General features: G+C 34.8%; 1 protein-coding gene across 1 annotated transcript in view; it reads left to right on the forward strand.

The window, feature by feature from the left end:
- Nucleotides 1-15,531, forward strand: part of SCYL2 (SCY1 like pseudokinase 2) — a 32,861-nt gene extending 17,330 nt beyond the window's left edge. The window contains exons 8-18 of the mRNA XM_051784805.1: nucleotides 745-870; nucleotides 2,363-2,539; nucleotides 6,166-6,288; nucleotides 7,544-7,657; nucleotides 8,150-8,282; nucleotides 10,082-10,200; nucleotides 10,813-10,913; nucleotides 11,585-11,651; nucleotides 11,783-11,872; nucleotides 12,940-13,059; nucleotides 13,613-15,531. Coding sequence (XP_051640765.1) covers nucleotides 745-870; nucleotides 2,363-2,539; nucleotides 6,166-6,288; nucleotides 7,544-7,657; nucleotides 8,150-8,282; nucleotides 10,082-10,200; nucleotides 10,813-10,913; nucleotides 11,585-11,651; nucleotides 11,783-11,872; nucleotides 12,940-13,059; nucleotides 13,613-14,263 — 1,821 coding nt within the window. The 3' untranslated portion in view covers nucleotides 14,264-15,531. The remainder of the gene's footprint in view (nucleotides 1-744; nucleotides 871-2,362; nucleotides 2,540-6,165; nucleotides 6,289-7,543; nucleotides 7,658-8,149; nucleotides 8,283-10,081; nucleotides 10,201-10,812; nucleotides 10,914-11,584; nucleotides 11,652-11,782; nucleotides 11,873-12,939; nucleotides 13,060-13,612) is intronic.
- Nucleotides 15,532-24,929: the final 9,398 nt, after the last annotated feature.

Here is a 24,929-nt window from a genome sequence, read left to right on the forward strand (position 1 = left end):
ATTTGCTTTGCTAAATAATTTTATTCTTTTGCTGTCATATAAAAAGATTGTACGCAGAGAGAGAAATCAGTGTTTTAACAGTTGGAAGAAATAGTGAGTGCAGAAGAGAGGGGGAGCAGGTAATGACTTCTGTCAGCATATATGCTGAAAGATGGCAAGTGAGGGAATCGGCAAATATTTCTCCAGTATCAACTCACTTGTCTGAAGGAATAAAACAAATCTGTAAATGGTTGTATTAAGCAGTATGGTTTTATAAAGATGTTAAGTCTCTTTTGCTACAGGTACACTGCACACTGAAGTGTAGAGTAGAGATATTAGAGCTTCCAGGGTTTCCTAGAGTTTCCAGGGGTGGTAGCTAGATCTCTGTGATCTAATAGGTAATCCCTTACTGTAATATTAAATAGCATGATTATTCCTAGGAGAACTTTTAATCGAAGTTTTTACTTTTCATTACATTTTTCTGTAGACAAAACATTATTTCATATACAGTAAGTTAACTTAGGTGCACATAACATACATGGGTTTTTGAAAAATACCAGGAAAATTCTGTCTGAATCAACCTGTATCTGTGAATATTATATTACTTGGTGTCTAAAAATGTTCTCATTTTTAGTCGCAGATGTGTCATTGTAAAGGTTTCCTATAGGGCATTGAAAATGTAAATAGATGATTATGTTTTGGAATTATTGTAGCAGTGTCAGTGTCGTCTCCCTCCAGATCACAAACTTTTAATCTTATCTTTAGATACCATTCTTCGATGATGTAGGAGCAATGACACTTCAATATTTTGATTCATTATTTCAAAGGGATAACCTGCAGAAATCACAGTTTTTTAAAGGACTACCAAAGGTTCTGCCAAAACTACCCAAGGTATGTTTGAACGATGTCTTGAAATAACGAGTTAGAAAATATGTGAACATCTATTAGCATTCTGATTTTTGGAAGCTGGAATTTCTTTGGTATTGTACCATAGTAGACTGTCAGAATAGAGCAGTAGGAAAGAAAGGGAGATTAGAAAACAACTAGTTTGGAAATACTCCTCAGCTTTAAATAATACTTTAAATGGAAAATGGCAAATCATGCTATCAATATGTGTAAGGAACCATCATTTGCATGTCCTGTTGTAGTTCACCCCAGTTTAAAGGCAAGCTGTCTTCACTTACAAGGCTTTCCCTTTGTTTCCAGGTACTATCATAGCTCTTGGAAGTCATCTTGCTGCCTTTTCTCCCAATAAGATTGTTTCAAGTTTTTTTCATAGCAAGGCAGTACTTTAATGTTGAATAGTCTAAAGCTTCCTTCCCTTAATAGACTAAGTGCTTTATTGTGCTGACAGTGCCCAGAAATCTCAAAGGCAAATGCCTGTCATTACAGATTTCTTCTGTGTGCTGTTAGACACTATGTCTAGACTCGCTCCTTTTCCTTTTATAGTATACTTTAATTTATATAAGCCATAATGCATATGTGATAGAAAAATAGTATTAGTTTAATACCTAATGGAATAAGGGAGCTTCTCAACTGTTGCATTAAATTTCTTTAATTCTGTTTTGCACTACACAGTGCAAAATTCAGACTTCATGTTTAATACTCTCTTCTTTTTAATTTAGTAATTTTCTCCTTTGATCAGAAATGGTTACTGCTTTGAATTTGAAAATAGATGGCATGCATTTCACTTAACTTTAGGCAGCCACAGACTGACCTAATCATCTTCAGGGCATTCTTTTTTTCTTTTCCTGTCTTGAAAGTATGTTCTATGAGGGAAGTGACTGTGCCCTTGAACTGTATATTTCTGTTTATTGACTTGAAAAGCATTTAAGGATGTCTGACTCTGCAGTAGACATCCACAGTGCAAATACCTGTTTCATCAACAAAATCCTATTTAGGGAATGTACCTGGAGTTTTACTGGGAAGTATAGTATCATTATGTGTTTGATGAGTGAATGATGGGGAACAGAAAAAGGGATTATTTTCTGGGGGTGGTAGGGTCTTTTTTAAGGGTCTTTTTAAAGAAAGCATATAGAATAAAGTTTTCTTAATTCATTTATGTGGTTGAAAGTCCTTTTTTCTGTATAGTTTATTACTTTGTTGAGTTTGTTGTACAGTTTGTTGCTTTGTTGAGCTTCACAGTTGTTAAAGTCTCCAGTTATGTTTTGAGTGCTAACAGAAAAGTAACCAGGGTAGCACAGTATAAATTAGCTGCAGTATACTGTGAAAATAAGACTTCAAAACTGAAAATTGTCTGTCTGCTTTTTTGTAAATATTGGGTTAACACAGAAGCTGCTGAGCTGGCACAGTGGTGACTTACTGCAGTGCAGTACAACATGAGGCATACTTGGTTTTTTGTTGTATTTTTTTTTTCTTTTAGCGTGTTATAATTCAGCGAATTTTGCCTTGCTTGACTTCTGAATTTGTGAATCCTGATATGGTACCCTTCGTCTTGCCTAATGTTCTCTTAATTGCTGAGGAATGTACCAAAGAGGAGTATGTCAGGCTTATACTGCCTGATCTTGGTCCTGTTTTTAAGCAGCAAGAACCAATCCAGGTATGTTAATATTGTTCAGATTACAATTTTTCCCTTTGGTGGTTTTTTCTTCTGAAAAATGACTAATTGTTCTATTTGCCTTTTCCAGCTTCACACATATTGCCCAACCTGTCTGTAGTTGTCCAAGCAGTCAGTCTTGATTCATGCAAAATAGATTTTTCCAGGAAATATACAAAGCCTCTGCTTTTTCAGATGAATTTTTTGAGGGTATATTTGTTAAGGAGATTAGAGAAGCAGAAAAGGAAACATTTAATATACCACTCAATTCTTGGTTTTGGTTGATTGTAGAAGGTATACTTATAAGCATTTTATCACTTATCTAGCCAATCTGAGCAAGCTGTACCCATGATTTTTTTTTTTTTGTGTGTCCAGATTGCTGACATTGGGATCATGGGGTGAAAAAATTGTAACTCTAGCACTCTCTTAGAATTGCTGTTTATCCATGATAATAAGAACAGTGTTTATTTGAGGGTTGTGCACAAATTTGTGAAATTTGTTTAATTCTGTATGTCAAATGTGATATGTAAGATAATTATGCTCTTTTCACTGTAGTTTAAATGCATAAAAGTAGTAAGACACCATTGTTACTGTAAAGGAGCAAAAATTTACAGCCTTTTATCATCACCATGTGCGTGATGATTCCTGAGAATTCTGTCACTAAGTTAGGCATTGTGCCTCCACAGATGAAAGGCATGTATGCATTCCTTCCAGCTCACCTTGGTTTATTGCTTTATGCCATTATTTCCTGGTAGAGCACCTAAAGGGCAAGGTAAACATAGAAATGAACAAGTAGACTTTTTATTTCTGGGTTTCAGAAAACTGGACCAAAGAATTCTCATTATACTGAGGAGGGGGAGAAAGGGAACAACTGTGTAACTGAGAATACCTTGGAAAATTTGAACTGCTTATTACTGTTTACTTTTGGTACACTGAGGCTTTATGTTAGCTTTGTTGTTGTCTTGAAAAAAGTAAACATTTAACCAACCAAAAGTCAGTGAACATCTCATTTGTGCTGTGTCATCCTAAAAGGTAACACTATGTTTTGCTGCCTTTAACATTAGATTTGTGAGAAAGATCTTCACTGTAAAAAGTTTGTAGCAGTTTTATCAGCAGCATAATGGACACAAAAGCTGGTTTATGTCTTGAGAAATGAGGGAAGCAAAATACAAACTTGGCAAAGCTCTCTTTATGAGCTGACCACAAGTTTTTCTGTAGCTATCTAGATACTATGTATTAAATTCTTACATTGATATTTTCAATGCTAAGTTCTACAAGGCTTATTCAACTATTATTTCTGTGGTCTTTTTAATATGGTAAAGTTTCTTTAAGTAATCTAGGTCATGTTTTCAAAATTAATTTACCAGGAATTTGAGAAAAAAATACAAAGGTTCAGAGTGCTAGAGGGTAGAATTCTAGGTCTATCTTTGTGCAAGGCAAAAAAGTTTCTGTGTGTTTGCTCCTAGAGAGGGGCAGACAGAGAATGTGCCAGTGTTTCTTCCAAATGCTGTCTTGAGATGTAGATTTTTGTGAGGGGCCTGTTGCTTAACTTTCATAGTATACTTGGGTTAGGAAATAAACATATCATAGGGAAGCTACTGTAATTCAGTATGAAGACATTATTAGTGTTCACAATGTCTTTGTATGAGGAAATTTATAATATGAAAATTAAATATTTAGTTAAACTGCTCATTTATATCATACTCTTGGGGTTAGTGTGGAGTAACGTGTGCTGTAAATTAACATAGTAGCTTACTCTGGCATAGCTGCCCAGACAGACCCTTAATTTATAATTACAGGAATCCATGGAGAGTTAGCATAGGATGTGCTGTAAATCCATATTCTAATTCAGTCCACCACAGTGTACCCTGAGAAGTACTGGGCTCTGCACTAATAAAAGATGCGTTATTGTTTAGAGTGCAACTGCTACTACTTGCTTGTTAGATGATATGTGTGAATCTGTGACTGTAGCATCTTAGTTTCTACCTAAATAGATAAAAAGTAATGAATATGACCATAGAAGCTAAAACTAAAAGGTGTTCTTTGGAACAACATGAACTACATTCCAGTTAAACCCAGGTAGAGGGAGATAGAAATGATTCAGCTTTATCTTAGATGAAAAGCATTGACAGGCAGTGGAAAAGAGCTGAACTGCTTCTGTAAAGTCTAAATTACTGTATAGTACTTGGTTCTTATTTTAGAGGAAATTTACTAGTTGTTAAATAAGAGGTTTCATTCATATTCTTTTCAAATTTGCAAAAACAATCGAATGATGTTTCTCCAAAGCTATAGATGTAACTAACATACAAACTGTAATTCCACAGCATTACAGAGCTGTTAGAGAAGAACATGTGTTATGAGCACATGTAGGTTTCAAAAAGCCAAGTTTAGGACAAACAAAAATTCTATATTGAAGAAAATTATAAAATCTAACTTTAAAACTGATCTTGTCCGTCTTACCCTCTTTGTCCCAAATATGGGGATATTTCATCAGAAGCAGTTTTCTTGGAATGAATGAATGATTTTGTGTGTGTGTGTGCAGTTTAGGAAATTATAAATATACAATGAGAAAACACATATTAGCTGCAGTTTAAAAATCTGTTTTCCCTGTAAAGGAAGGCAAATAAATGGGGGAAGTTTGTAATTTGCTCTTGATATACTTCTATTTCTACATTTTGACGCTTCCATTTGTTTGACATATAGGCACTGATTGCTATGTATTTTTAGACTTAAAAGTTAAGTCTAATTTCCTCCTATAAAATACTTGACATTTTGCTATTAATATGTTGACATTCAACATAATTTATCTATCTAGTCTAACCTATTTTCTAAAATGGGTCCATATATCAATGGATACTCAGTGTCACCTCTAGCAAGTTGTCTTGCCTGTCTGAGCTGAGCTATGAAACTTATGTGTTAGAGACACTCTCTGTATTTGAGACTGAACCTGGATGAGTGACTTAGAATAGTGGCTAATTTTTAAATGGCTAAGCCTGAGCAAGATGAATCACACTATATATATGTGCTATTCTAGTGTTACTTTTTAGGTTAATGCAATGTGAGGGTTTTTTGTTTGAGATTTTTTATTTTATGATATACAATTTCCATGTGAAATAAAATAAAGGCATTTTGTGGCCATCTAGTAGTTGCAATATTGTTTTCATTACATCCCTATTTATTCTAGACACGTGGAATACAGCTTTTATATGTGGAGTTGTAATCAAGTGCTTTGAGGTCAGAATTTGAGTCATAGGTTTCTGAAAGTTTAGCTTTTTCAATAGTGATGTATGTATAAAGATTTTTATGTGGGTGAATTTTAACAAAAGACCATGGAGTAAATAGAAACAAGAACTCCGTACTTAGCTATTTGGATTTGTTATTTTAGAGAGGTCAGTCTAGAACATGTATATTTTGTTTGATTTGTATTTGCTCTTTTTAAAATGCAATAATATGTCAAAGTGTTTTTTGTCTTCCATGCCTTCAGGCAAGCAACATGGTAAGTGATCGCATTTACTGAGTTCTAAGAAAACTTGTGAAGTTTTTATGATATGTTACAATACACTTTAAGTTGTAAATATATGCTTCTGGAGTTAAAACTTTTGGCTTCTGAATTGTCCTTCTTTTAATAGATATTGTTAATCTTCTTGCAAAAAATGGACTTACTTCTAACCAAAACTCCACCAGATGAAATAAAGAACAGCGTTCTACCAATGGTTTATAGAGCTTTGGAAGCACCTTCAATTCAGATCCAGGTATAGCAATTGCAGCATTTATTTAAAACATTGTTTTCTCTTTTCTTTCAGCTGATGTGCCAACTTTTTGTATACTCATGTATTTGTTCACTTGGAAAAAAAAAAGAAGATAAATCTGTGTAATATTCCTGAATATTGAAAGAGATGAGTGTTTTATTAAAGAAAATTTGGTTTTAATAAAATAAAATTTAGTTCCCTTATTTCCCAGGGGGTAACCACTTGACTGGTGTTCTAATGCTCCTATCTTAAAAATCTTACTAGCCACCATAGCAAAAAGTAGGATATGCATTTATACTCCATTGCCTGTGCAGCAGAAACTATGCAGGCATGCATGCTCTTACCTGTCAGCGAGAGGTGGCTTATACTGAGATCCTTCTGGTAAGAACATCTGTGCTGACAGTTACCTTGGAAGACCTGATTTGCTGTAAAATCATATTAATATACCTTCTGGTGACATTTTTATGTATCTGTATTTTAATTTTTCTCTTTGTTCTTTCTCTACCTTTCTCAAGTTTGTCTGTTTGGTTTTTTTTTTTTTCCTAATCATTCTACTGGAATTAACTTCCAGTTACCCAAAAACATTCAGGGGTGGGAGGGGGAGATAAATAAACCTAAAAATATTTCCTAAAGAACGATTTGGATAATCAGATTTGACTTCTGCCTTTGCAAAGCCTTTGCAATATTATGGAGAAAGATTTTTGGTTTTTAAGTACCTGGCATGAGTTTTTTCTGCGTCAGTAGTTTAGTTACTCAGGTATTTACTTGCAACTCACTTAATATTACTGTCTCTTGTTTTTTGCTTTGGGCTGAAATTGTGTGTTTATTTTTTCTCTGTTGCTAAAATATGTTTAATGCTCTTTTATCTTTCACCCTATCATTGTATTGCTGTTGATAGTACTCATTCAAATTTGCTTGCTTTATATTAGCTTGATGTAATAAAAACTAGTTTTTATGTAAAGTTGTTTTGTGAAAATACAAGATATTCTTGCTATCCAAATATTTTATTATGACTTTATGAATGCTCTCTTTTCTAAAGACTGTTTCCAAGGTTCTGTATACATACAATGATGCTTTATTATTCTAGCTATTTTTAAGTGAGTCTGATAGATTAGGGTCAACTTAGTTGAACATATTTCCTTAAAAGAAAAGCTTAAGAAGGCATTTCAAACTGACTTTGATATTGAGTAAAATTAGTACTAATTTTGTAATAAATGTACATGTTTCTTTTTAAACTTGTATGGAATTTTTTTCGTAGGAGCTTTGCCTAAACATAATTCCCACGTTTGCCAATTTAATAGATTACCCATCAATGAAAAATTCATTAATTCCAAGAATTAAAAATGCATGTTTGCAGACTTCTTCTCTTGCTGTGAGTATCCTAGTAATTTTATCTCTCAGTCCTCAGAATTTGTTGTTACCTTTAATTACTTTGGCTTTTCTGCTGTTGTGTCTTTAAAGAAAATCCAATCAGTGTGCTCTGATTTCTTTTTTTAAATTTTGTAAAATACTTTTTACCAATGCAAAAGTGCCATTTACTTTTTTAACAATTTTTAAAGTTGTTATCTTATTGTGTTAATAATACTGTGAAAAATTTTTGAAGTGTGCTCCACAATAATATACACTGACAGTGTTTGTCATGCAGAAAAGCCAAGATTTTGTGAGCATTATGTAACTATGCATAATATACAAGTGTTTTACTTTCATGACACAAAAGGATTTTTTTAAACTTCTCTTGAATTTTCAGATATAAAGGTTGTAGTTTGAGTAGCACCTGTTTTCTTCTGGGTTTTGTAAGGTTGGGTTTTTTTTCTTGGACAAAAATATAATGAAGAGTTGGTTTAATTCTTATCATACTTCACAGGTCCGGGTAAACTCACTAGTGTGCTTAGGCAAGATTTTGGAGTACTTGGATAAATGGTTTGTACTTGATGATATTTTACCTTTTCTACAACAAATTCCATCAAAGGAACCTGCAGTGCTCATGGGAATTCTAGGTAATTAATACTTCCCACTTTCTCATCTTATGTTCTTTCATGTTGTAAATCTGAGAGCTTCCTCATCATTGATCATGTTTACATAGTGTATTTCTAAAATGAATATTTAAAACTTCCTGTTTCTGGTTCTTAAGTACGTCCCTGTTCAGTTACCTTAAGTACTGCAGGTACATCTGACACTAGTACACATATTTTTAGTCTTCAGGGCCCAGTGCAGTTCTGAGTACTCATTGCAGTTCTTGGGCTGTGACACTTTATGGACTGTGTGCTCCATGGAGCCAGAGAGGCTGTTTTCCTCAGAAGAATGTATGATCTGCCTTCTTTCAGATACTCTTTCACGTCAGATGCTATGAATGATTGTCTACAAATCTGCTGTTCTTTACTGCAGGTTTTGTTAGACTCATTTTGTTGGATGTTTAAACAAACAGCTCTGCCTTTTGCACTGAAATTGAACATGAGCTGGGTGAAGTCTCACAAAATGCCTAACAAAACCTAATGGCTTGTTTCCTCTGGAAGGGGAGACCTCACTACCAGTTGTGCTTTTCTAGTGTCACTTGGTGCTTGCCTAACTCAGGGTGAGTGATTTTAACTATTTCAATGCACTCAAGGAGACCAGATGACCATAGAGACAGCCAAGAAAGAGGTGTAACCGCGTGGCCACGTCTGGAGGACAGTGACCATTTCTCTTACTGACAAAGAAGTGTTGTCAGTAAGTTGTCAGTAAGACTGTTTGTAACAGTTGAGGTGTATCAGCAACAGCCCTCATTAAACACTGTAATAATATGTGATGGCAGCATTATTTTGATTTGCTCAGAATCAGTAAGAAGGCTGTACTGTTTTAGAACTGTACTATTGTACTGATTTAGAACTGCCTGTTTCCCTTAATCCTTGCAGGTTTGACTTATATTTGCTGTCTAAGAAGAGGGACACTGTGTTTTTTACTTTAGTTATGTTACTGCTGAATTCTGCTCTGATACAGGGAATAAGTGAACCTTTGTTTGGAAATGGTGGACTGAAATCAATTTTATATACTCAGGCAGTCCTTTTCTCCAGAATCATAATACCATCTTACTTGTATGTGATACCTTCTTTGTCTTGGTGACAGCTCTGTTCTACTACCATAGAAAGTGAAGAAAGCTGCTGTGTCTTTTATGCTAATATGTTTAGCATTTGCCACAAGAGCTGGACTATTTAAGCAGAGGACTCTTCCTGTCAGAAACACTATAGAACTTGTGGCCTTAACACTGTGTCCCTCGTGCCTGTCAGTATTCTTTTTTTCAGAGATTTTAGAACAGATAAAGATTATGCATGATTTCTGATCCCAAATGTAACACAGCCAGATACTTCTAGGTAACAATATTTGTAAAATACCATCAGAGAACAGTATGATAGTTAATCCTAGCCATTTCAATGTGCCAGGAGAGAGCATATCCTTAGTTAACATAGCTTGATTTCTCAGTGGCAATTTGTCACTTTGTGGTAACTCAGTTGCACGAGATCTATTCAAAGATGCATATTCTCAGATAATTGGATAGAATAATACCTTGACTAATAACAGGTTTCATAACTGCTAAATATTACTTTGGACATCCTCTTGTTCTGAACTGTAGCAAAGCCTTTTGCTGTTATAAGTTTCTGTTGTGAAGGAGTACTTTTTATGATTCTCTTGGTCATGTTTGTCCCTGCTCGCGCAGAGTGATCATTCAGATGATCAGTACATACGTGAGCGTGTTACTTGGAGTTTGTTCACATTGCTTACTAAGCTTAACAATTTTTGCTATTTTGCTGTTGTATATTAGGTATTTACAAATGTACATTTACTCACAAGAAGTTGGGAATTACCAAAGAACAGCTTGCAGGAAAAGTATTGCCCCATCTGATTCCTCTTAGTATCGAGAACAATCTTAATCTCAATCAGGTAGGAACATGACTGTTTTGCTTGCTTTTTCTTCATAATTATCAAAGAATAAATTTAAACTGTTGTCATGAGAAATTCATACATTACTGGATGTCTGTATCTGTTGTAAAAACAAACAGTACCAAAACCCTTTCAAGTTTTACTGCATTTGTATGTTTAAAGCATGTTATTTTTCAGTGTGTTTAACGGATCTGGTATAAATTTCAAAATTAATGCTATCACCTTCCAAATATCCTGCAAAAGCAGTTAGCTACTAACATAATAAGAATTCAAATTAAAATACTATGTCGCTATGAAATATTTGGAAAGGGAATACCTAGTAGGTTTGTTTGTTTGTTTGAAAATTAATCTGGTAATACTCATATGTGAGGGGTTTTGTCTGCATTGTCCCTTTTTTTTTATTTAGTGGAATGTATTTTTCCCTTTTCCAATATGCACTCTGCTTGTAGTTTTGTATCTAATGCATGATAGCGAAGGTGATAAATTATTTAAAAATCTGCAGCTTATCTGACAATGATATATTGTAGGTTTTATGAGGTATTACCTGTTAAGTTATATCTGTCTGAATTCCATCTCTCCAAAATCCGAACTTCTTATATATTTCTTTTCCAGTTCAATTCTTTTATTTGTGTTATAAAAGATATGCTTAACAGATTGGAAGCAGAACATAAAACAAAACTGGAACAACTTCATGTCATGCAAGAGCAACAGAAGTAAGTGTTTATGTTTACGTTAAAGAAGTAGTTTTTTTGGCAAATGTTAGAAAACTCTAGCCATAACAATAAAAAGATTAGGCAATTCTTAGTTCAGTAGTTGAGAATTACCTCAAATAAGCACAGTTGTCAAGATTTACTAGTCCTAAAATGATGATAATATTGTGATATTAGTGGATTTATAGAAAAAAATCCCTCTATACAGTTCAGGTACAGTTTATTATTTTAAGTCAATAATTTTTAATTCATTAAATTTGAAAGTTCATATTGAGCTCTACTAGTATTGTTTGATGCCTTGCTTCTATATGCTAACTTGCTTTCCTCTAGTTGCTGAGAAATAAATCATACTAAGGAAACATAAACATTGCAACCTTTTAGAAGACTGTGATGTTTTAAGATACTTAGAGCTATTTTATGGAGTCTGATGTGAGGTGAGATTTCTGAGACAAATTAACTTGGACTATCTCAAGTCTGGGTCATTCTGTTCAAAAGAAGGAACTAAGAACCACGTGAAATGGTTAGGAGACCTTTACTATTCATCATAGTAACATTTCCCAGTCTCTTAAAGGCATTATATAAAAATGGCAGTGGTCTCATAATGAAATTTTTTTATATTAGTGATGGATGTGGTTTCAAAGTTATCTTTTTGTAATATATTCTGCACTATGTAGATCTTTGGATATAGCTAACCAAATGAGTGTGTCTGAAGAGGCAAGATCTAGTGGTACAAGCAATCAGGTAAGTAACAATATTTTATTATGTAACTTACACATAGAAATTTGAAATTTAAAATTACTTGGTTGATATTTCTGTTACCTTTATTTGCAACAGTTCAAATAATGAAGTTTTGTTTCTTTGAACTTAAACAGATCGACAAGGTATTTAATAGTAGTGGAACTGACCTTCTAACTAGTGGATCTGACAGTAAAGAGAATGAGGTGTCATCAATACAGAAGAAGGTGGGCTTTAGTTTGCTTTGCAATTCAGTTATGTCCAGCTATCTAATATAAGGCTGATATGGTTGCATAAAAGATCGTGTGTAAATATTTACCTTTTTTAAAGCTTTAATAGAAAAACTAATTACTTTTGTATGGCACATACATAGTCACATGTGCAGGTCCATTGAAAAATGTTCAAATTATATCCTTGAATTTCCATGGAAGCCTTTCCTTGAAAATAGCTGTATACAAAGTAGGCAGCAGTTAGGATTATAAATCTGTGGTCATTTTCCTTCTCCTTAATTATAGATTTCAATGAAACTTCAGCACTGGATTTAGGTAGGAAAACAAACTAGGGACCTTTCTGATAAAATTACAAAGAGAAATGAAGATAAAATGTAGAATTTCATGTAGTAGCAGAGATTAACATTCACTGTAGAGTTCAAAGTTAAGTGAAAATAAGCAGTCAGTATGGGGTTAAATACAAGAAGCAGAGAAAAACAACATGAGATAGAATAGTAAACATAAGCATAAACTACTGCAAAATTCTTTTCATACTTATAATTATGGAAGTGGCTTCCCAGAATCTGTATAATTTTCATTTCTAGTTATCTGAATCCTCTCACTAATTTTAGACTAAGGGGGAATGATTTCATTATTTTATCCTTCATTATTAACAAAAGTAAAGTTAAAATCCTGAAAAGGCTCTCGAGCAATCTTAAAATTCCCTTTCCTACTTCATGGTCAATTGCAGCTCTATATCAAGTTAGTAACCATATAAAACCAAAAACTATGAAGAACACTTTTTCTTCTGACCAATATTAAGAAGACAAAGCTAAAGTGGTTTTGTTGATATATCTCTTTTATTTCTGACTGCCCAAATTTCTTATATTTATTTGCTTTAAGTACTTTTTAGTAATGTGGTAAATGTTATGATAGATTTTGTGCTTATTCACTTTCTCTTTTATGTCTTTTTCTAAATAATTGTATTTTTCAACCATGTATTGCAATGACAGTGCTATTTATGCAATACAAATATGAATGTACAAATCACCGTTTCTTGCAACTTAGTACCTTTCCTTTTAAAGGCATCACTTACACTGGAAGAGAAGCAAAAGTTAGCTAAAGAACAAGAACAGGCACAGAAACTGAAAAGCCAGCAACCTCTTAAGCCACAAGCAACTGCAATAACACCTCCAGTGAAGCAGGTGAGAAGGAACAAACTACTGCACTGCTTCCATTGGATCTCTGATGCTTTTGGCATTTTTTCCTTCTCTGAGTCACTTCTGTTTTCTCTGGTAGTACAATGGCACAGCTGAGAAAAACTAAATTAAATTTTTGTGTCTGACGTTTGCTTCATTAGCAATATTCCAAGAGTTTCCAAGGGTATCATTATTATCAGAAGGCTATTGTTCTAGATAAGGAAAAAGGACATATTAAAATGATTTTGCTCTGAAGAGTTTATTAAGTAAATATGTAAAGGAATTTGGGATAGAAATGGGGCATGAAAGCAGATAGTCACAGTAGTACTTTGTGTGTAGTCTTAGTTGTCAAATTAAAGCTGCATAACAATTAGTTCTAAGTAGCAAAGAAAAAAACCTCATTTCTCTTGTGTATAATTACATTTTCTGCCCAATTCCATGCAGTAAATTCTAATTTCTGAAAAATTAATGTGCCAGTTCTACTGGAGCAATGCTAAAAGTGTTGCAAGAGAAGTGTTGTACAGGAAGACCATTTAACTGCATTTTATATATTTTGCAGACAAAGGACTTGACAGATACCTTGATAGATAACATGTCATCTTTGACTAGCCATCCTATCAACAAAGCTCAAGTTTCATCTGCAAACAGCTTCTCTTCTGTTCCTTCTATGGGTGTTGGAATGGGATTTTCATCACCTGTTGACAACACAAAGCGAAATATGACAAATGGACTAAATCCAAATATGGGTTTTCAGACTGCTGGATTCACTATGGGAGCAGGTCTTGCCACTCCGAATTTCTTCAGTGGTCCAAGTGCAACAGGAGCAACCAAGATGAGCATTGTACCAACTGCCAGTATGCCAAATTACAGTCCTATGAATGCTGCATCTGCAGTCTCTCCACTGACACAACAAAACAGACCCCCAGATATGTCTGCTTTAGATAATCTTTTTGGTCCTCAAAAACCCAAAGTTAGCATGAAACAGTTGGCTCAACAGAAATCAAGCCAGTGGGTTAATCAGTTTGTACCACCACCAGGGTCCCCAAATGCGAGCAGTTCAGTCTTGGGACCTCAGATGAACATAATGGGACAGCCTGGCTTTGGTATACAGGGTAATCCTTTCTTTTCTCCTCAGAACTTTGCACAGCCAGCAAACACAATGACAAACAGCAGCTCAGCTAGTAATGACTTAAAAGATCTTTTTGGGTAAAATGTTTTGTTTTCTTCTTTCAAAGACTGATGAAATTTGGATCATGGGTAAGCTGATTAACATCTTTTTTTGATTAGTAAAAGCACGATTTGGGGAAACTTTCAGCCCAGCAAAGTAAAGACTTCTGCACTGGAAAAAAGGCTGATGTTGCATTCAGCTGGTACTGCAGTGGAATTGTGCAAGTGCAAATCATCTTACATGCTAAAGATTTCTGTCTCTTTACCGAAAATGAGAATGATGAATGTAGGATGTATATATACAACTGAAAAAGAAGTATATCAGAATTGTTCAGAGGTGTACTCAATCAACCCCTATGAAGTTTCATACAAAATTTTGTTTCTTAGGCTCACCAAAAATGCTTTGGGTATAATGATTCTAGTGAATGCAACCCTCCACAATTATTCGTGTTGCCTGCATTTGGCACAAACTGTCAATTTGCCATATGCCGTTTGAAAAAAGGAAATTCTTATGCTAGCCCAAAAATTTCAATAGCCATGTTATATAGAAAGAGCTCTAAACAATAACTGTGAAAGAGGCTAAGAGAGCATATTTTGACTTTCTTTTCTATCTATATAGGATAATTATAATTAATATGGTGGTAAACTACAACAAGATTCATCAGGCATAAGAAGTTTTAAAATTTTGTACAAGTTTGGGACAGGGTAAGAACACTGCTTCAAAGGTCATGCTTGTTTACAATCTCTTTTATAATGCCAGATCCTTGTTGCAAGCCCCATAGCAAAAGCAACGTACCACTTAAGCAGGATTTTAAAATACATGTGGTGACTTCATCACATTTATTATATATTTCAGTGTTTTGGCTTATTGGATACTGCTTCTAACTGATGTGTAAAAAAGAGTAATGGTAGATATGAAACCTCACAAAATGAATGTTCTCTGTAAAATTCATATATTGATTGCCACAGCTGTGTAGCTAAACAGTTCTGCGTAACCAAACACACATCATATAGTTACACAGAAATATCTTGAATTAATCCATTATTTTTGGCTCAATTGAGAAGATGGAAAAGGATTGCCTTGTACAAGTTGCACATGATTGTTGAAAAAGCAGACTGCCGTAAATTGCCTTGACGAGAATGAACTATTTAATTTTGTTTTAACTCAAGTCGTTATGAAGGATAGATTGACATAAAGTGAGTTCTCAAATATGGATTTGTAAGCTCTAGAATATATGGTAAATACGCAGGTATTTCAGATCCTTTTTATTGTATTGCTCTAAAGTCAATAAAGCTCTCCAGAAATCCAAATAGTAGTTTCTTCTACTTCCCAGAAGGTGTATGTTCAGCTTGCCCATGATGGAACGAATCTCTGCTCTGTCAGATACTACTGTTGAGGTTTAACTTTTTCTTTCCTAAGAATTTCAAGAGCTTTCTTACATAATATTTTGAAGACTACAGATGGCTATTTTGAGAAGGAAAGAACTAGTTACCTTTTTTATGGAAATCCTACCTGCTTTATTTTTCAAAGCCTTTCACTGAAGAACCTGTTCATTCATTTGCTGCTTAAGAAACCAAAGGGCCTTATGCTGTAAATGTGACTTGTATTTTATTATATTTCCACAGTTCCAAGCAGTAATAGCATTTAAGCATATTTCTTAAAGAATCATTTATGTATTACAGCTGCTGCCTTAGTCCTGTTACTTTACAACACCTGGGACCAATGAAGTTCTGATCTAGAAAACAATCCCTGACACATTGTAATGCTTATGTGGTGTTAGTATTCATGGTAAACATTGTAGGTTATGTTAAGAGATCTGTGTAAATTTAAGTACAATGCTAGAACTGTTAAACTATATAAGTTCATTTGCTGTTACTAGTGCTCTATATTCTCAGTCACACTAATGTCTTCTTTTATGTCAACTCTTGAAAGCTGCGTTTTGTTAAGATAACTTAAAGCAAACCTTTGAAGAATTACTTGAATCTGTAATTCTCTAAATTATTTGGAAAATGCGTTTATATTAAAAGCAACATCTCAGGATTCTACAATATATTAGATTAATACATCTATGGCAAAGGCAGTCTTAAATTTCAGTCTCTAGATCTAGGGTTTCAGTCACTGAGCTCCCTGGACTGTGGGCTTTTCAGAACTGGATTTTAATTTAACTTTTTTGAGGGGATATTAACTGAAAATATTTGGTAAGATTTCATATAGTAGACCTAAACTGTGGGCTTGGGGTATGTGCTTTTGGCGTGGACTACACAAGAACATAATCTATTTTGTAAGAATAAAGTAAAAAAAATCCTACAAGTTCAAATTAAAGAGGCTCTTGTATGAAGTGGTAGTACAATGGAATAAGGTCTTTATCTGTCTCAAGCAATAGGTTTTTTTCCATTTATATTTGAAACATAATTTCGATTTCTTGTTTGCTGCAATCTTCAGAATGAGCAAAACAGAATAGCAACAACAAAGAAAACTGAAAAGGGTGCTTTATGAAAGTCATAACAAAATCTTCCTTAAAAATAAAAGGTAACTAGTTAAAATGAGAGAGTCAAATCCCTCTCTCATGTAGATGCTTCCTGTTCAGTTTGTCAGGAAACTGTGTGTATGTGAGGTTCTCTAATTATTTCTTCTTTATGTAGAGGAAAGAGGACTTGCAAGAGGTAAGTCACTGCAGCTGTGTAGTAGTAGCAGTACTGTACTGCTACAGTAGTTTTTAGGAAGCCTTGTCCAGATAATCTCTCCACTTGCAAGTGATTGTCCTGAGGCCCTGCAAGAGGCTGGAAGACTCATATTGTGTCCAGAGGGAATACCGTTGTTTGAGAGCAGCAGTTATACTTCACATCCAAGTTGTTGTTTTGGAAAGAGTGTGGATATTCCAGGAGCCTTCTGTGTCTGGACTTGGATGGAAAGCAGTGTTACATCTAGCTTGGCCGGAAGCAGAGGGTCTGCCTAGCCCTAATGTAAAATAAAATGGAGAACACAGGTTTGAAATAGGTATCTGATTAAGAAATTACAAATGCTGTTACTGAAATAGTAACCTGATAAAAAAAAAAGTTCTTTTTTACAATGCCTTGAACAAGACTGTAAAGTACACTAAGTTTCTGCCCTTTTTAGTCAACCTAATTTGAAGGAAAAAATGTGGAAGCCCAGCAAGTTATGAGCATGTCTTTATTCTACTGTGGAAATTAGAGCATAGTCTGGGCTGAAGTGCCCAGCCCAGATAGTTTACTTTACATTAATTTTAAAGGGGAGGTAAATAGAAGGGAGTAAGTTCCTATACTTTAATTGATTTATCTATATTGTATTCACCACAAAAGGAGAAAAGAAGTGAAAACAACTGCACATCTTATGTATGTGCATCAGTTGTGCTTTAGCTGCTCTAGTGTATGCTAAATGAACATGACTGCACCAAGACAGCAGTGTTTGCTGTATTAGAACTGTTGGTTCCATTTGGTTTTAAGTATGAAAGTCTCTGAAGTACCCTCTGAAAACTCAGAAAGCAAACTATTTTACTAGAGGGAAAGATTGTATTAAAGAAGCTTGAAAAACCTTCTCTGCTTGGGCTGGTGGAGAGGAATGTTAAAACTACTGAGTTACAGATTAATTTATAAGCCCCTAGTTCTGACTGTTTCAGGAGGTGTAATTTCAAGGATGGAGGAGGGAGCAGATTTTCTGTTCCTTTTCATCATGCAGGTGCTGTGAATAAGGCACAGAACAGCCCATGGAACCTGCTCATGCAGGAAGACAGCAGTACCAGAGTCTTTTGAAAGGTAAAAGAGTCCACCAATTATTTGGGAGATGTGGAGAAAAATTTTTTTACTGGGAACATGGGTAGTATGCCCTAGTTTGTTTTAATGAAGATACTGTGATCTCCTCTCTATGAGTAAGAAGTGTTGTGGGGTAGTTGTAGCCTACACAGGTGCTGAGTAGAAGGCTGGATTTTTGGATGTGTAGGTACACAACATTTCAAGCCTTATTCTTTAAAACTTTTCTGTTAAGTTTTGTCTTTTTAGCAACAACTGTTTCACATTTACGTGGAACCTTAATAAATACCCTGATGGCCTTTTAAAGTAAGGAAAACATATGTTAACTTTTGTATTATAACCCCTGTTGTAATGTTATTGGTGTCTGTAGATAGACAAGTCTGTGTGTAGATTATATGACTTTAGATTTTTCAGCTCAACTGCACCAAAAAAAACCCAAAAATTAAATGAGAAGTTAGATTTTAATCAAATTCCATAAAGCTTCTATACAGGTTAAGAATTACATGATACTTGTGTTATCTATTATAAATGTACGTGCTTAATCTGCCTATGTCTATGTGACTTAAGCATAAAAAGAAAGTTTTTAAAACATAAGTTTATGAACACTGGATCTTGCATTGCAATGAAGTTTTTGGACTTTAGAGTGACCTTTGTTTATTGATTAGGAGTTTTCTATTGGGGATGGGTGGGGATGCTGATTTGTGCCATTTCCGATGAGAGAAATATAGGGAGGGAGAATACAGAAAAAGTACCTTGTTGTATATGTGACCCCTTTTTTGTTCTTTGTTAAGAGATATGCTGCATTTTATATATTCATTGTGAACTTTTACTCTGAAATAGCTGTGAGGAAACCTATCTGGAGAATTTCAGATGAGTTAGCTTATTTTCAAGTGAGGTCCTGCCTTGTACCTTACTTTCCATTAGGTTTTGACTGCTTTGCAAGGAGGTTACACAAGGCAGTAAAACCTTGGATTCATACAACAAATCCTCTTGCCTTCCAGGCCTCACACTTCTATCAACAGGACAAATAAGCTCTGAAGTTGTATTATCTTTATGTTCTCTGAAACAGTTCTAACTACTGTACAGATTTCTGAGATGAAGTTGTAAATCAAAATATGTTACAGTGAACTCAGGCCATGTGCAAAATATTTAATATTTGTTTACTTGTCTAATTGTACAATCTCTGTATGAGTGGCAGTTTTATGTTTTGATTGTAAAATATTAAAGTTCTCATGAGATTTATAAAGTGATGTTACTGTAGTGTCGGCTGTGATTCATAAATAGAACTGTCATAGCATGGCATTAGTGTATACCCAGTTTATTGGACATCTCTTCCAAAACAAATTTATTCTTGTATCAACTTTTAGATCAGTTACTTTAAAAATATGTAAAAGATACGGTGGCAGTTTTGAGAAGTTCACATCACTTTTTACTCTGAATTAGGTTGCCTGTGGAAATAAATGAACTTTTCATATCTTCATGTTGAAGGATATTTTTATTTAAAATTTCCATTGAATTAACTAATGGTAACTTCTGCAGAAAACTCTCACTGTATATTTAGTTTGAAATGCATCTTATCCTGCATACTTTTGAGTTCATTTCTTAGAGTCATTGCCGTCCAGACATTTGTAAAATGTCATCACATATTGCCTTCATGCAAAGAATAAAAGTCCTGGGGAAAAACTAATGCACTAGATGTCTCTAAAATTACTTTTTCTGAAGGCACGCTAAACCCATGCTGGAATCTGGGGTCCTCGTGCCACATAGTAATCTCAATTGGCATTTTCACTGCTCATTGACCCAGAAACCAGCCCTTTTTCTAAACCTGGGTTTCAAAATACACTGCTTTGTCAGGTTAGTTTTCCAGCACTCTGAGGGAAGATAGTTCTCAGCTCTTTATATGGTATAAATTGATAAAGTATGAGACATTTGATCTGCTTAGAAGTATCATTGTTGGCTGGAGATGGTGTGGGAGGAGAGAGTAAAAAAGGAAGAAGATAGTTTAGGTGAAAATGTGAAGGTAGCATCAGGTGGCTTCAGTTCTCTCTTCACTTGCTGAGGATGACGGTAGCCCCATTCCTTCTGCAGCTGTATCTGTCAAGTGACTACAGCCTTGTCACTGCTGAGAAAAGACATGCCTTAATTTGCTCAACAGATCACAGTCCTGATCTGACTTGTATGTCCTTTACTATGGCAATGTTCTCTTTGTCCCTCTATTTCTGGATATTGGCAGGATCCATAACAGATGCTGAAATCCAGATGTTTTGGGTTGGTTTGTTATGGCTTAAGGTTGAAATTTTCATAAACTCTTTCATGAAACTCTTTCATCTCTGCTTCATCATTTAAGTGTCTCTAGTCCCACCTTTTAGATTTGTCATATACCAGAGCTTTGTGTTAATCTTTTTTATATCGGTGTTTATAGGGCTGTGTTATCCTATGGAGTTTGCAGCTGTGAGGAGTGCAGCTCAGTAGATGTAGGAAATTGGCTCTTTGTGAGGAGTTATGCAAACAGAAATGATTCATTCAATGTTTTCTTCCTGTTGCCAGACACAAATGCACTTGTATCCTGCATCTCAGAAATTCCCTGTGCTCATGTCACCTACTGGAGGCCACTGCACTTGCTCAGTAGATTGAAAAACTGGCTCTTGAGAATGACAAGGGGGATTCTGATTTCTTGTGCCAAACTTACAAAGAAGGAACTGAGTTTATACTCCTACTCGTGCACAAACCTAAGAGCAGCTAAATAAGTACTAGTTATTCAAGCTCTAAAAAAACTTACTAAGTATTCCAGACATAAATTTTAAACTGTAAAATGCTAAAAAAAAAATCTTTTTTTTTCCTCTGTAGGACACCTGCCTATGAACTATACTGTTATGGCTCTAGTGCAGTTTCTTACTGCAAATTAAGGGACTTGTGGATGTGAAGCAACTGGAAACTTAGAAATTATAGAGATTTAATGACCTGCCTACATCTGCATACCGATTTTTGAAGGTTTTTTTGTTTATGCCACAGTTATTATTTGGCCTTTATTTAATGGAATTTCTTAAAATGCTTCACCTTTTGGACAACATTCAAAAGACTAAATTTTACACTCTTCTGCAGTAATTAGCCATTCAAATAAAGGAAAATGAAAGAAGCAGCTCCATTTGAAACCACATCAATAAAAACATTGTTATCTTTGACCTGAAAACCAGGGACTGGGAGCTGAAGTTACTATACTGGCACCATTTGTTCGTGTCTGTCTCCATGTATCCTTAATGCTAGCTTAGGACTATGGTTTGTAAGAGTAAACAAAACCAAAACTTTTTAGAGCTTTCTTTCCAGCAGGTTACTTAAGAACCAAGCACCACAAGGCAGAATAACTGCTGATTTTCTGAACAGAAAAATCAAACATTAGAACGGAGAACTAAAAAACTAGAAATAAAAATCTTGCCCCTGCCATGCTGTTGAAATAAACACTTACCTAATAGTACCAAAGCTGTGAGTGTTTAGCTGATGTCACAGAAGTGACTTCAAATACTGCAAATAAACAAAAATGCTAATGAAGTAATCAGATGAGACTGTTACTACAGCAATAAATTTCTGAAGAATCTATCGTAACATGGCACCAGATTTTTTAATTATTTTTATTTTTTTTTTAAATTTCTAGAAACAATCATGTCTTACAGTGATTGCTCAAAGCCTTCATCTGTTGGATAAAACTAGGAAGAGAAGTAGTTTTTTGTGTGGATTTCTGACTTGATAGATACTAAATGTCATGTTGCAATTGAAGTGAGTTCAATATAAAGTACTATTGTATTTTCATCATTATCCTGTGCAGGATTAAATTAATATTTAATCTGTTCTTTTTTTATTATCTGGCAAGCAGGAAACTGTTAAATTAGTTGAGTTTTTTTTCAGTTTGATTGTGCATATATATATCTTTATTTCCTAAAGAATTAATTTGTGAATTGTTACTGATTGACAACCATTATGAGAGAAGGATTTACAGTGAAATAACACCTTTGCAATATCCTCAACTGCCACATTTTGCAAATACAGTTGAAGCTCTTTGCTTAAACAAGCACTATAAACATTTCTTAAGCTAATCAGATCGTTATCTGGCTGCTGGGTAGGAACTGTTTCCTTATTCTTTTCATGTCATAGATAGTATAAAACCTTGATTTTCTGCACGTTGGAAAGATTAAATAAGTGGAGGTCTCTTCACACATAATTGCCAACTTAACTGAGTTCAATCCCATGTATAGCAATTCTTTTGTCAGAATTTTCTTTTGGGCCATGTGCCTGTTACTTTTCCAGACCCTTTCTGATGTAGCCATCTCTTGCATGTCCTTTCCCTTGCATTTTTTTTCTCGCATCCATGCTCCCAAGCAGCACATGGCTGTGTAAAGTAATAGAAGGGCAACAAAAAGCAGGGGGCTTTGAGAATTTTGTTTTTCTGGTGATACTTGGTAAGGGAATGCTGAATTTATGACAGTGACAGTCTGAATTTTGTGCCTGATACCTTTTATCTGGAGGGTTTTGTTTTGCCATCAGGGGCTGAAGAAGGGAACCTAACATGAGGCTCTGCATCTTGGCTTGATGGTCTAGCTCTGGCAAGCTGATGGAGAGGGCAGATGAGTAGGCCTCTGTTTCCCTTGCTAGCTCTTTTACAGGCAGCATGAGACCAAAGGAGAAATGATAAAAGCAGCTGCAGGTAAGTGATCCGCAGGATTACTGAATCCAGATCCCAGAGTGGTACAGCAACCCTTCAGAGCAGAGAGGCAGATTTCAAGGCATACCTGAAAAAAAAAAAAAAAAAAAAAAGGAGGAAAGACAGTGGAAAATGTCATCTCCAAAATGTCAGAATATCTAGTGCCAACTCCATAGGCTTGGACCTATTTTCTTTGAAACGGTGCCCCCTGCCAAACTGCTCTGCTCAAATTCCTGGTGCCTGTGCAGAAGAGCTGGTTGATGCTGTCTCATGGAAGAGCTTAACTGGTCCTGACAACTACTGCTGCTGCTGCTGCTGCTGGGCTGCTGCTTGAGCTCAGATTTAATTTAATCTTAACACACTTATTGGAATGTTTCATTATGATTATTTTTGTTGGAAAAGGTTACTTTGAATGACTGTGACTAGGAAGTTGAATAAATCCCTTTTTTTCCACTCTTTGTTTTGCTGTAGCAGACATTTTCTGGAGAGAGGTAGGTAAAATATTCAATAGCTAAAATATGTATACATACAGATTAGAGTTATTAAAAAGCAACTTTATTAAAGCTGTGCATTTTAAAACAAATTTATTTGAACTAAAAGCACTGGGCTGAACTGTGCATTACTGGTCACCATGTCTTTCAAGACGCCGTAGTTGTTTAATTTCATTTTTGTTCAGTTCCTTTTAATGCATGCATTGTAAGAGAAGAGAAGATTTTTCTTTGTCAGTGTTTCTCAGTTTCTTAACTTGGAAAAACTAGTGGGTTTAAAATTGAAATAGAACTGATTTCCTTTCCACTCTTTCAAAAGAATCTCAGACAGTGCTGGGTATTTAGTCAGTGATTTCACCTAGCTTAGCAATGGGAATATCTTTAACAGTCTGGCAAAAGCATACTTTTGGTTTTTTTTTTAATTTCTAGGCTGTAAGAGATAACATATTTAGACACTGATATCTGTCTTCAGAACTTAAAATATTAATTTTAAACAGAACTATTTTGCTCGATGAAACAAAATGTTGATTATAATTTTAAACTGCATCTCTCTCTATGTAATAATTTTTAAACAAGAAAGGGTTACACAAAAGGTATTCTGGAGCTTATTTTTTTCTAACATAAATAAGCCCTAACTGCAGTTCAGCCTAAGTGCAACTCCCCCTTCAAGTAAACTATAGCATATGTAGATTTTCAGCTGGTTTTTTAAGATTAATGTGACTGCTCAGTCATCCTTCTCCCCCATTCCTTCTTAGCCCTTTGCAACTTCAAACCTGTTGCCCACTTTCAACCCTTGTTTGATGAAAGTGTTATTGAAATACTAAAGGTAAAGAATTAATGTAAGTTTTAGGATAACTGTTACCTCACTAGAGGGACCAACTTTGCCCTTCAAGTGAGGGAAGGGCTGTAGATAGAGATAACTCTGGTTAGACACTAGAAAATTCGTGTAAGGGAGACCCCTGGGAAGGCAGGTTTTATACATTCTGATCTTCACAAAGAAGCCAGTTTTATTTACATATCCCACAGTTTTGTTTTCCAACAGTATTTAAAAGGGAAGAATTTTTTCATTAGCTTTTATTACAATGCTTTCTTTTAAAGACTTCAGGTCTAGGATTAGAGGAACACAATGAGCTATGTGATATAATTTGGTAAATCAATCAAGCAAGAGGCTATTTACAAGCAGGGTATCACTACAGCTATTTATAATTACTATGATATGTATATACTACCTGGCATAGATTATCTGTTAAACATGAAGAGAAGACAATACCAAAGACTATTCCCCTCTAAAATGTATTTTCCTAGAAAGAGCAAAAGGGAAGCCACAAATTTGAAGAGATGGAATCATCTTTTGAGTAACTTGTAACAAAAAGATATCTAAAAACATCAAAACAGTTTCTTACTGATAGTGACAGGCTGTATATAAAAGGTTATAAGAGATGTTAATTTTCAAAATGACCTGTAAGATGTAATAAAACTGCCATAAGGTGTCACTATAACCCAAGAAACTTTCAAATAAATTGGAAACATTATAGAAGTGTTCTTATCCAGCTACAAGGCTTTCCTTATACTGCTTTGTGAAAGTAAAAAAGGACCCATTTTTAAAAAAACATACTCTATTTCTGTATGCACAGAAATTATCATCAATGTATCTTGTATTAGTTAGTGCAATGATGTGGAAACTGTCTTTTTTTTTTGGTGGAGAAAGACACATACTTCACACAGGAACTTTCCACATAGAAATGCTTTAAAGCCCTCTT

This window comes from Manacus candei, unplaced genomic scaffold (assembly GCF_025592945.1).
Source record: "Manacus candei isolate 608988 ecotype Guabito, Panama unplaced genomic scaffold, ASM2559294v1 h1tg000018l, whole genome shotgun sequence".
Classification (NCBI taxonomy): Eukaryota; Metazoa; Chordata; class Aves; order Passeriformes; family Pipridae; genus Manacus; species Manacus candei.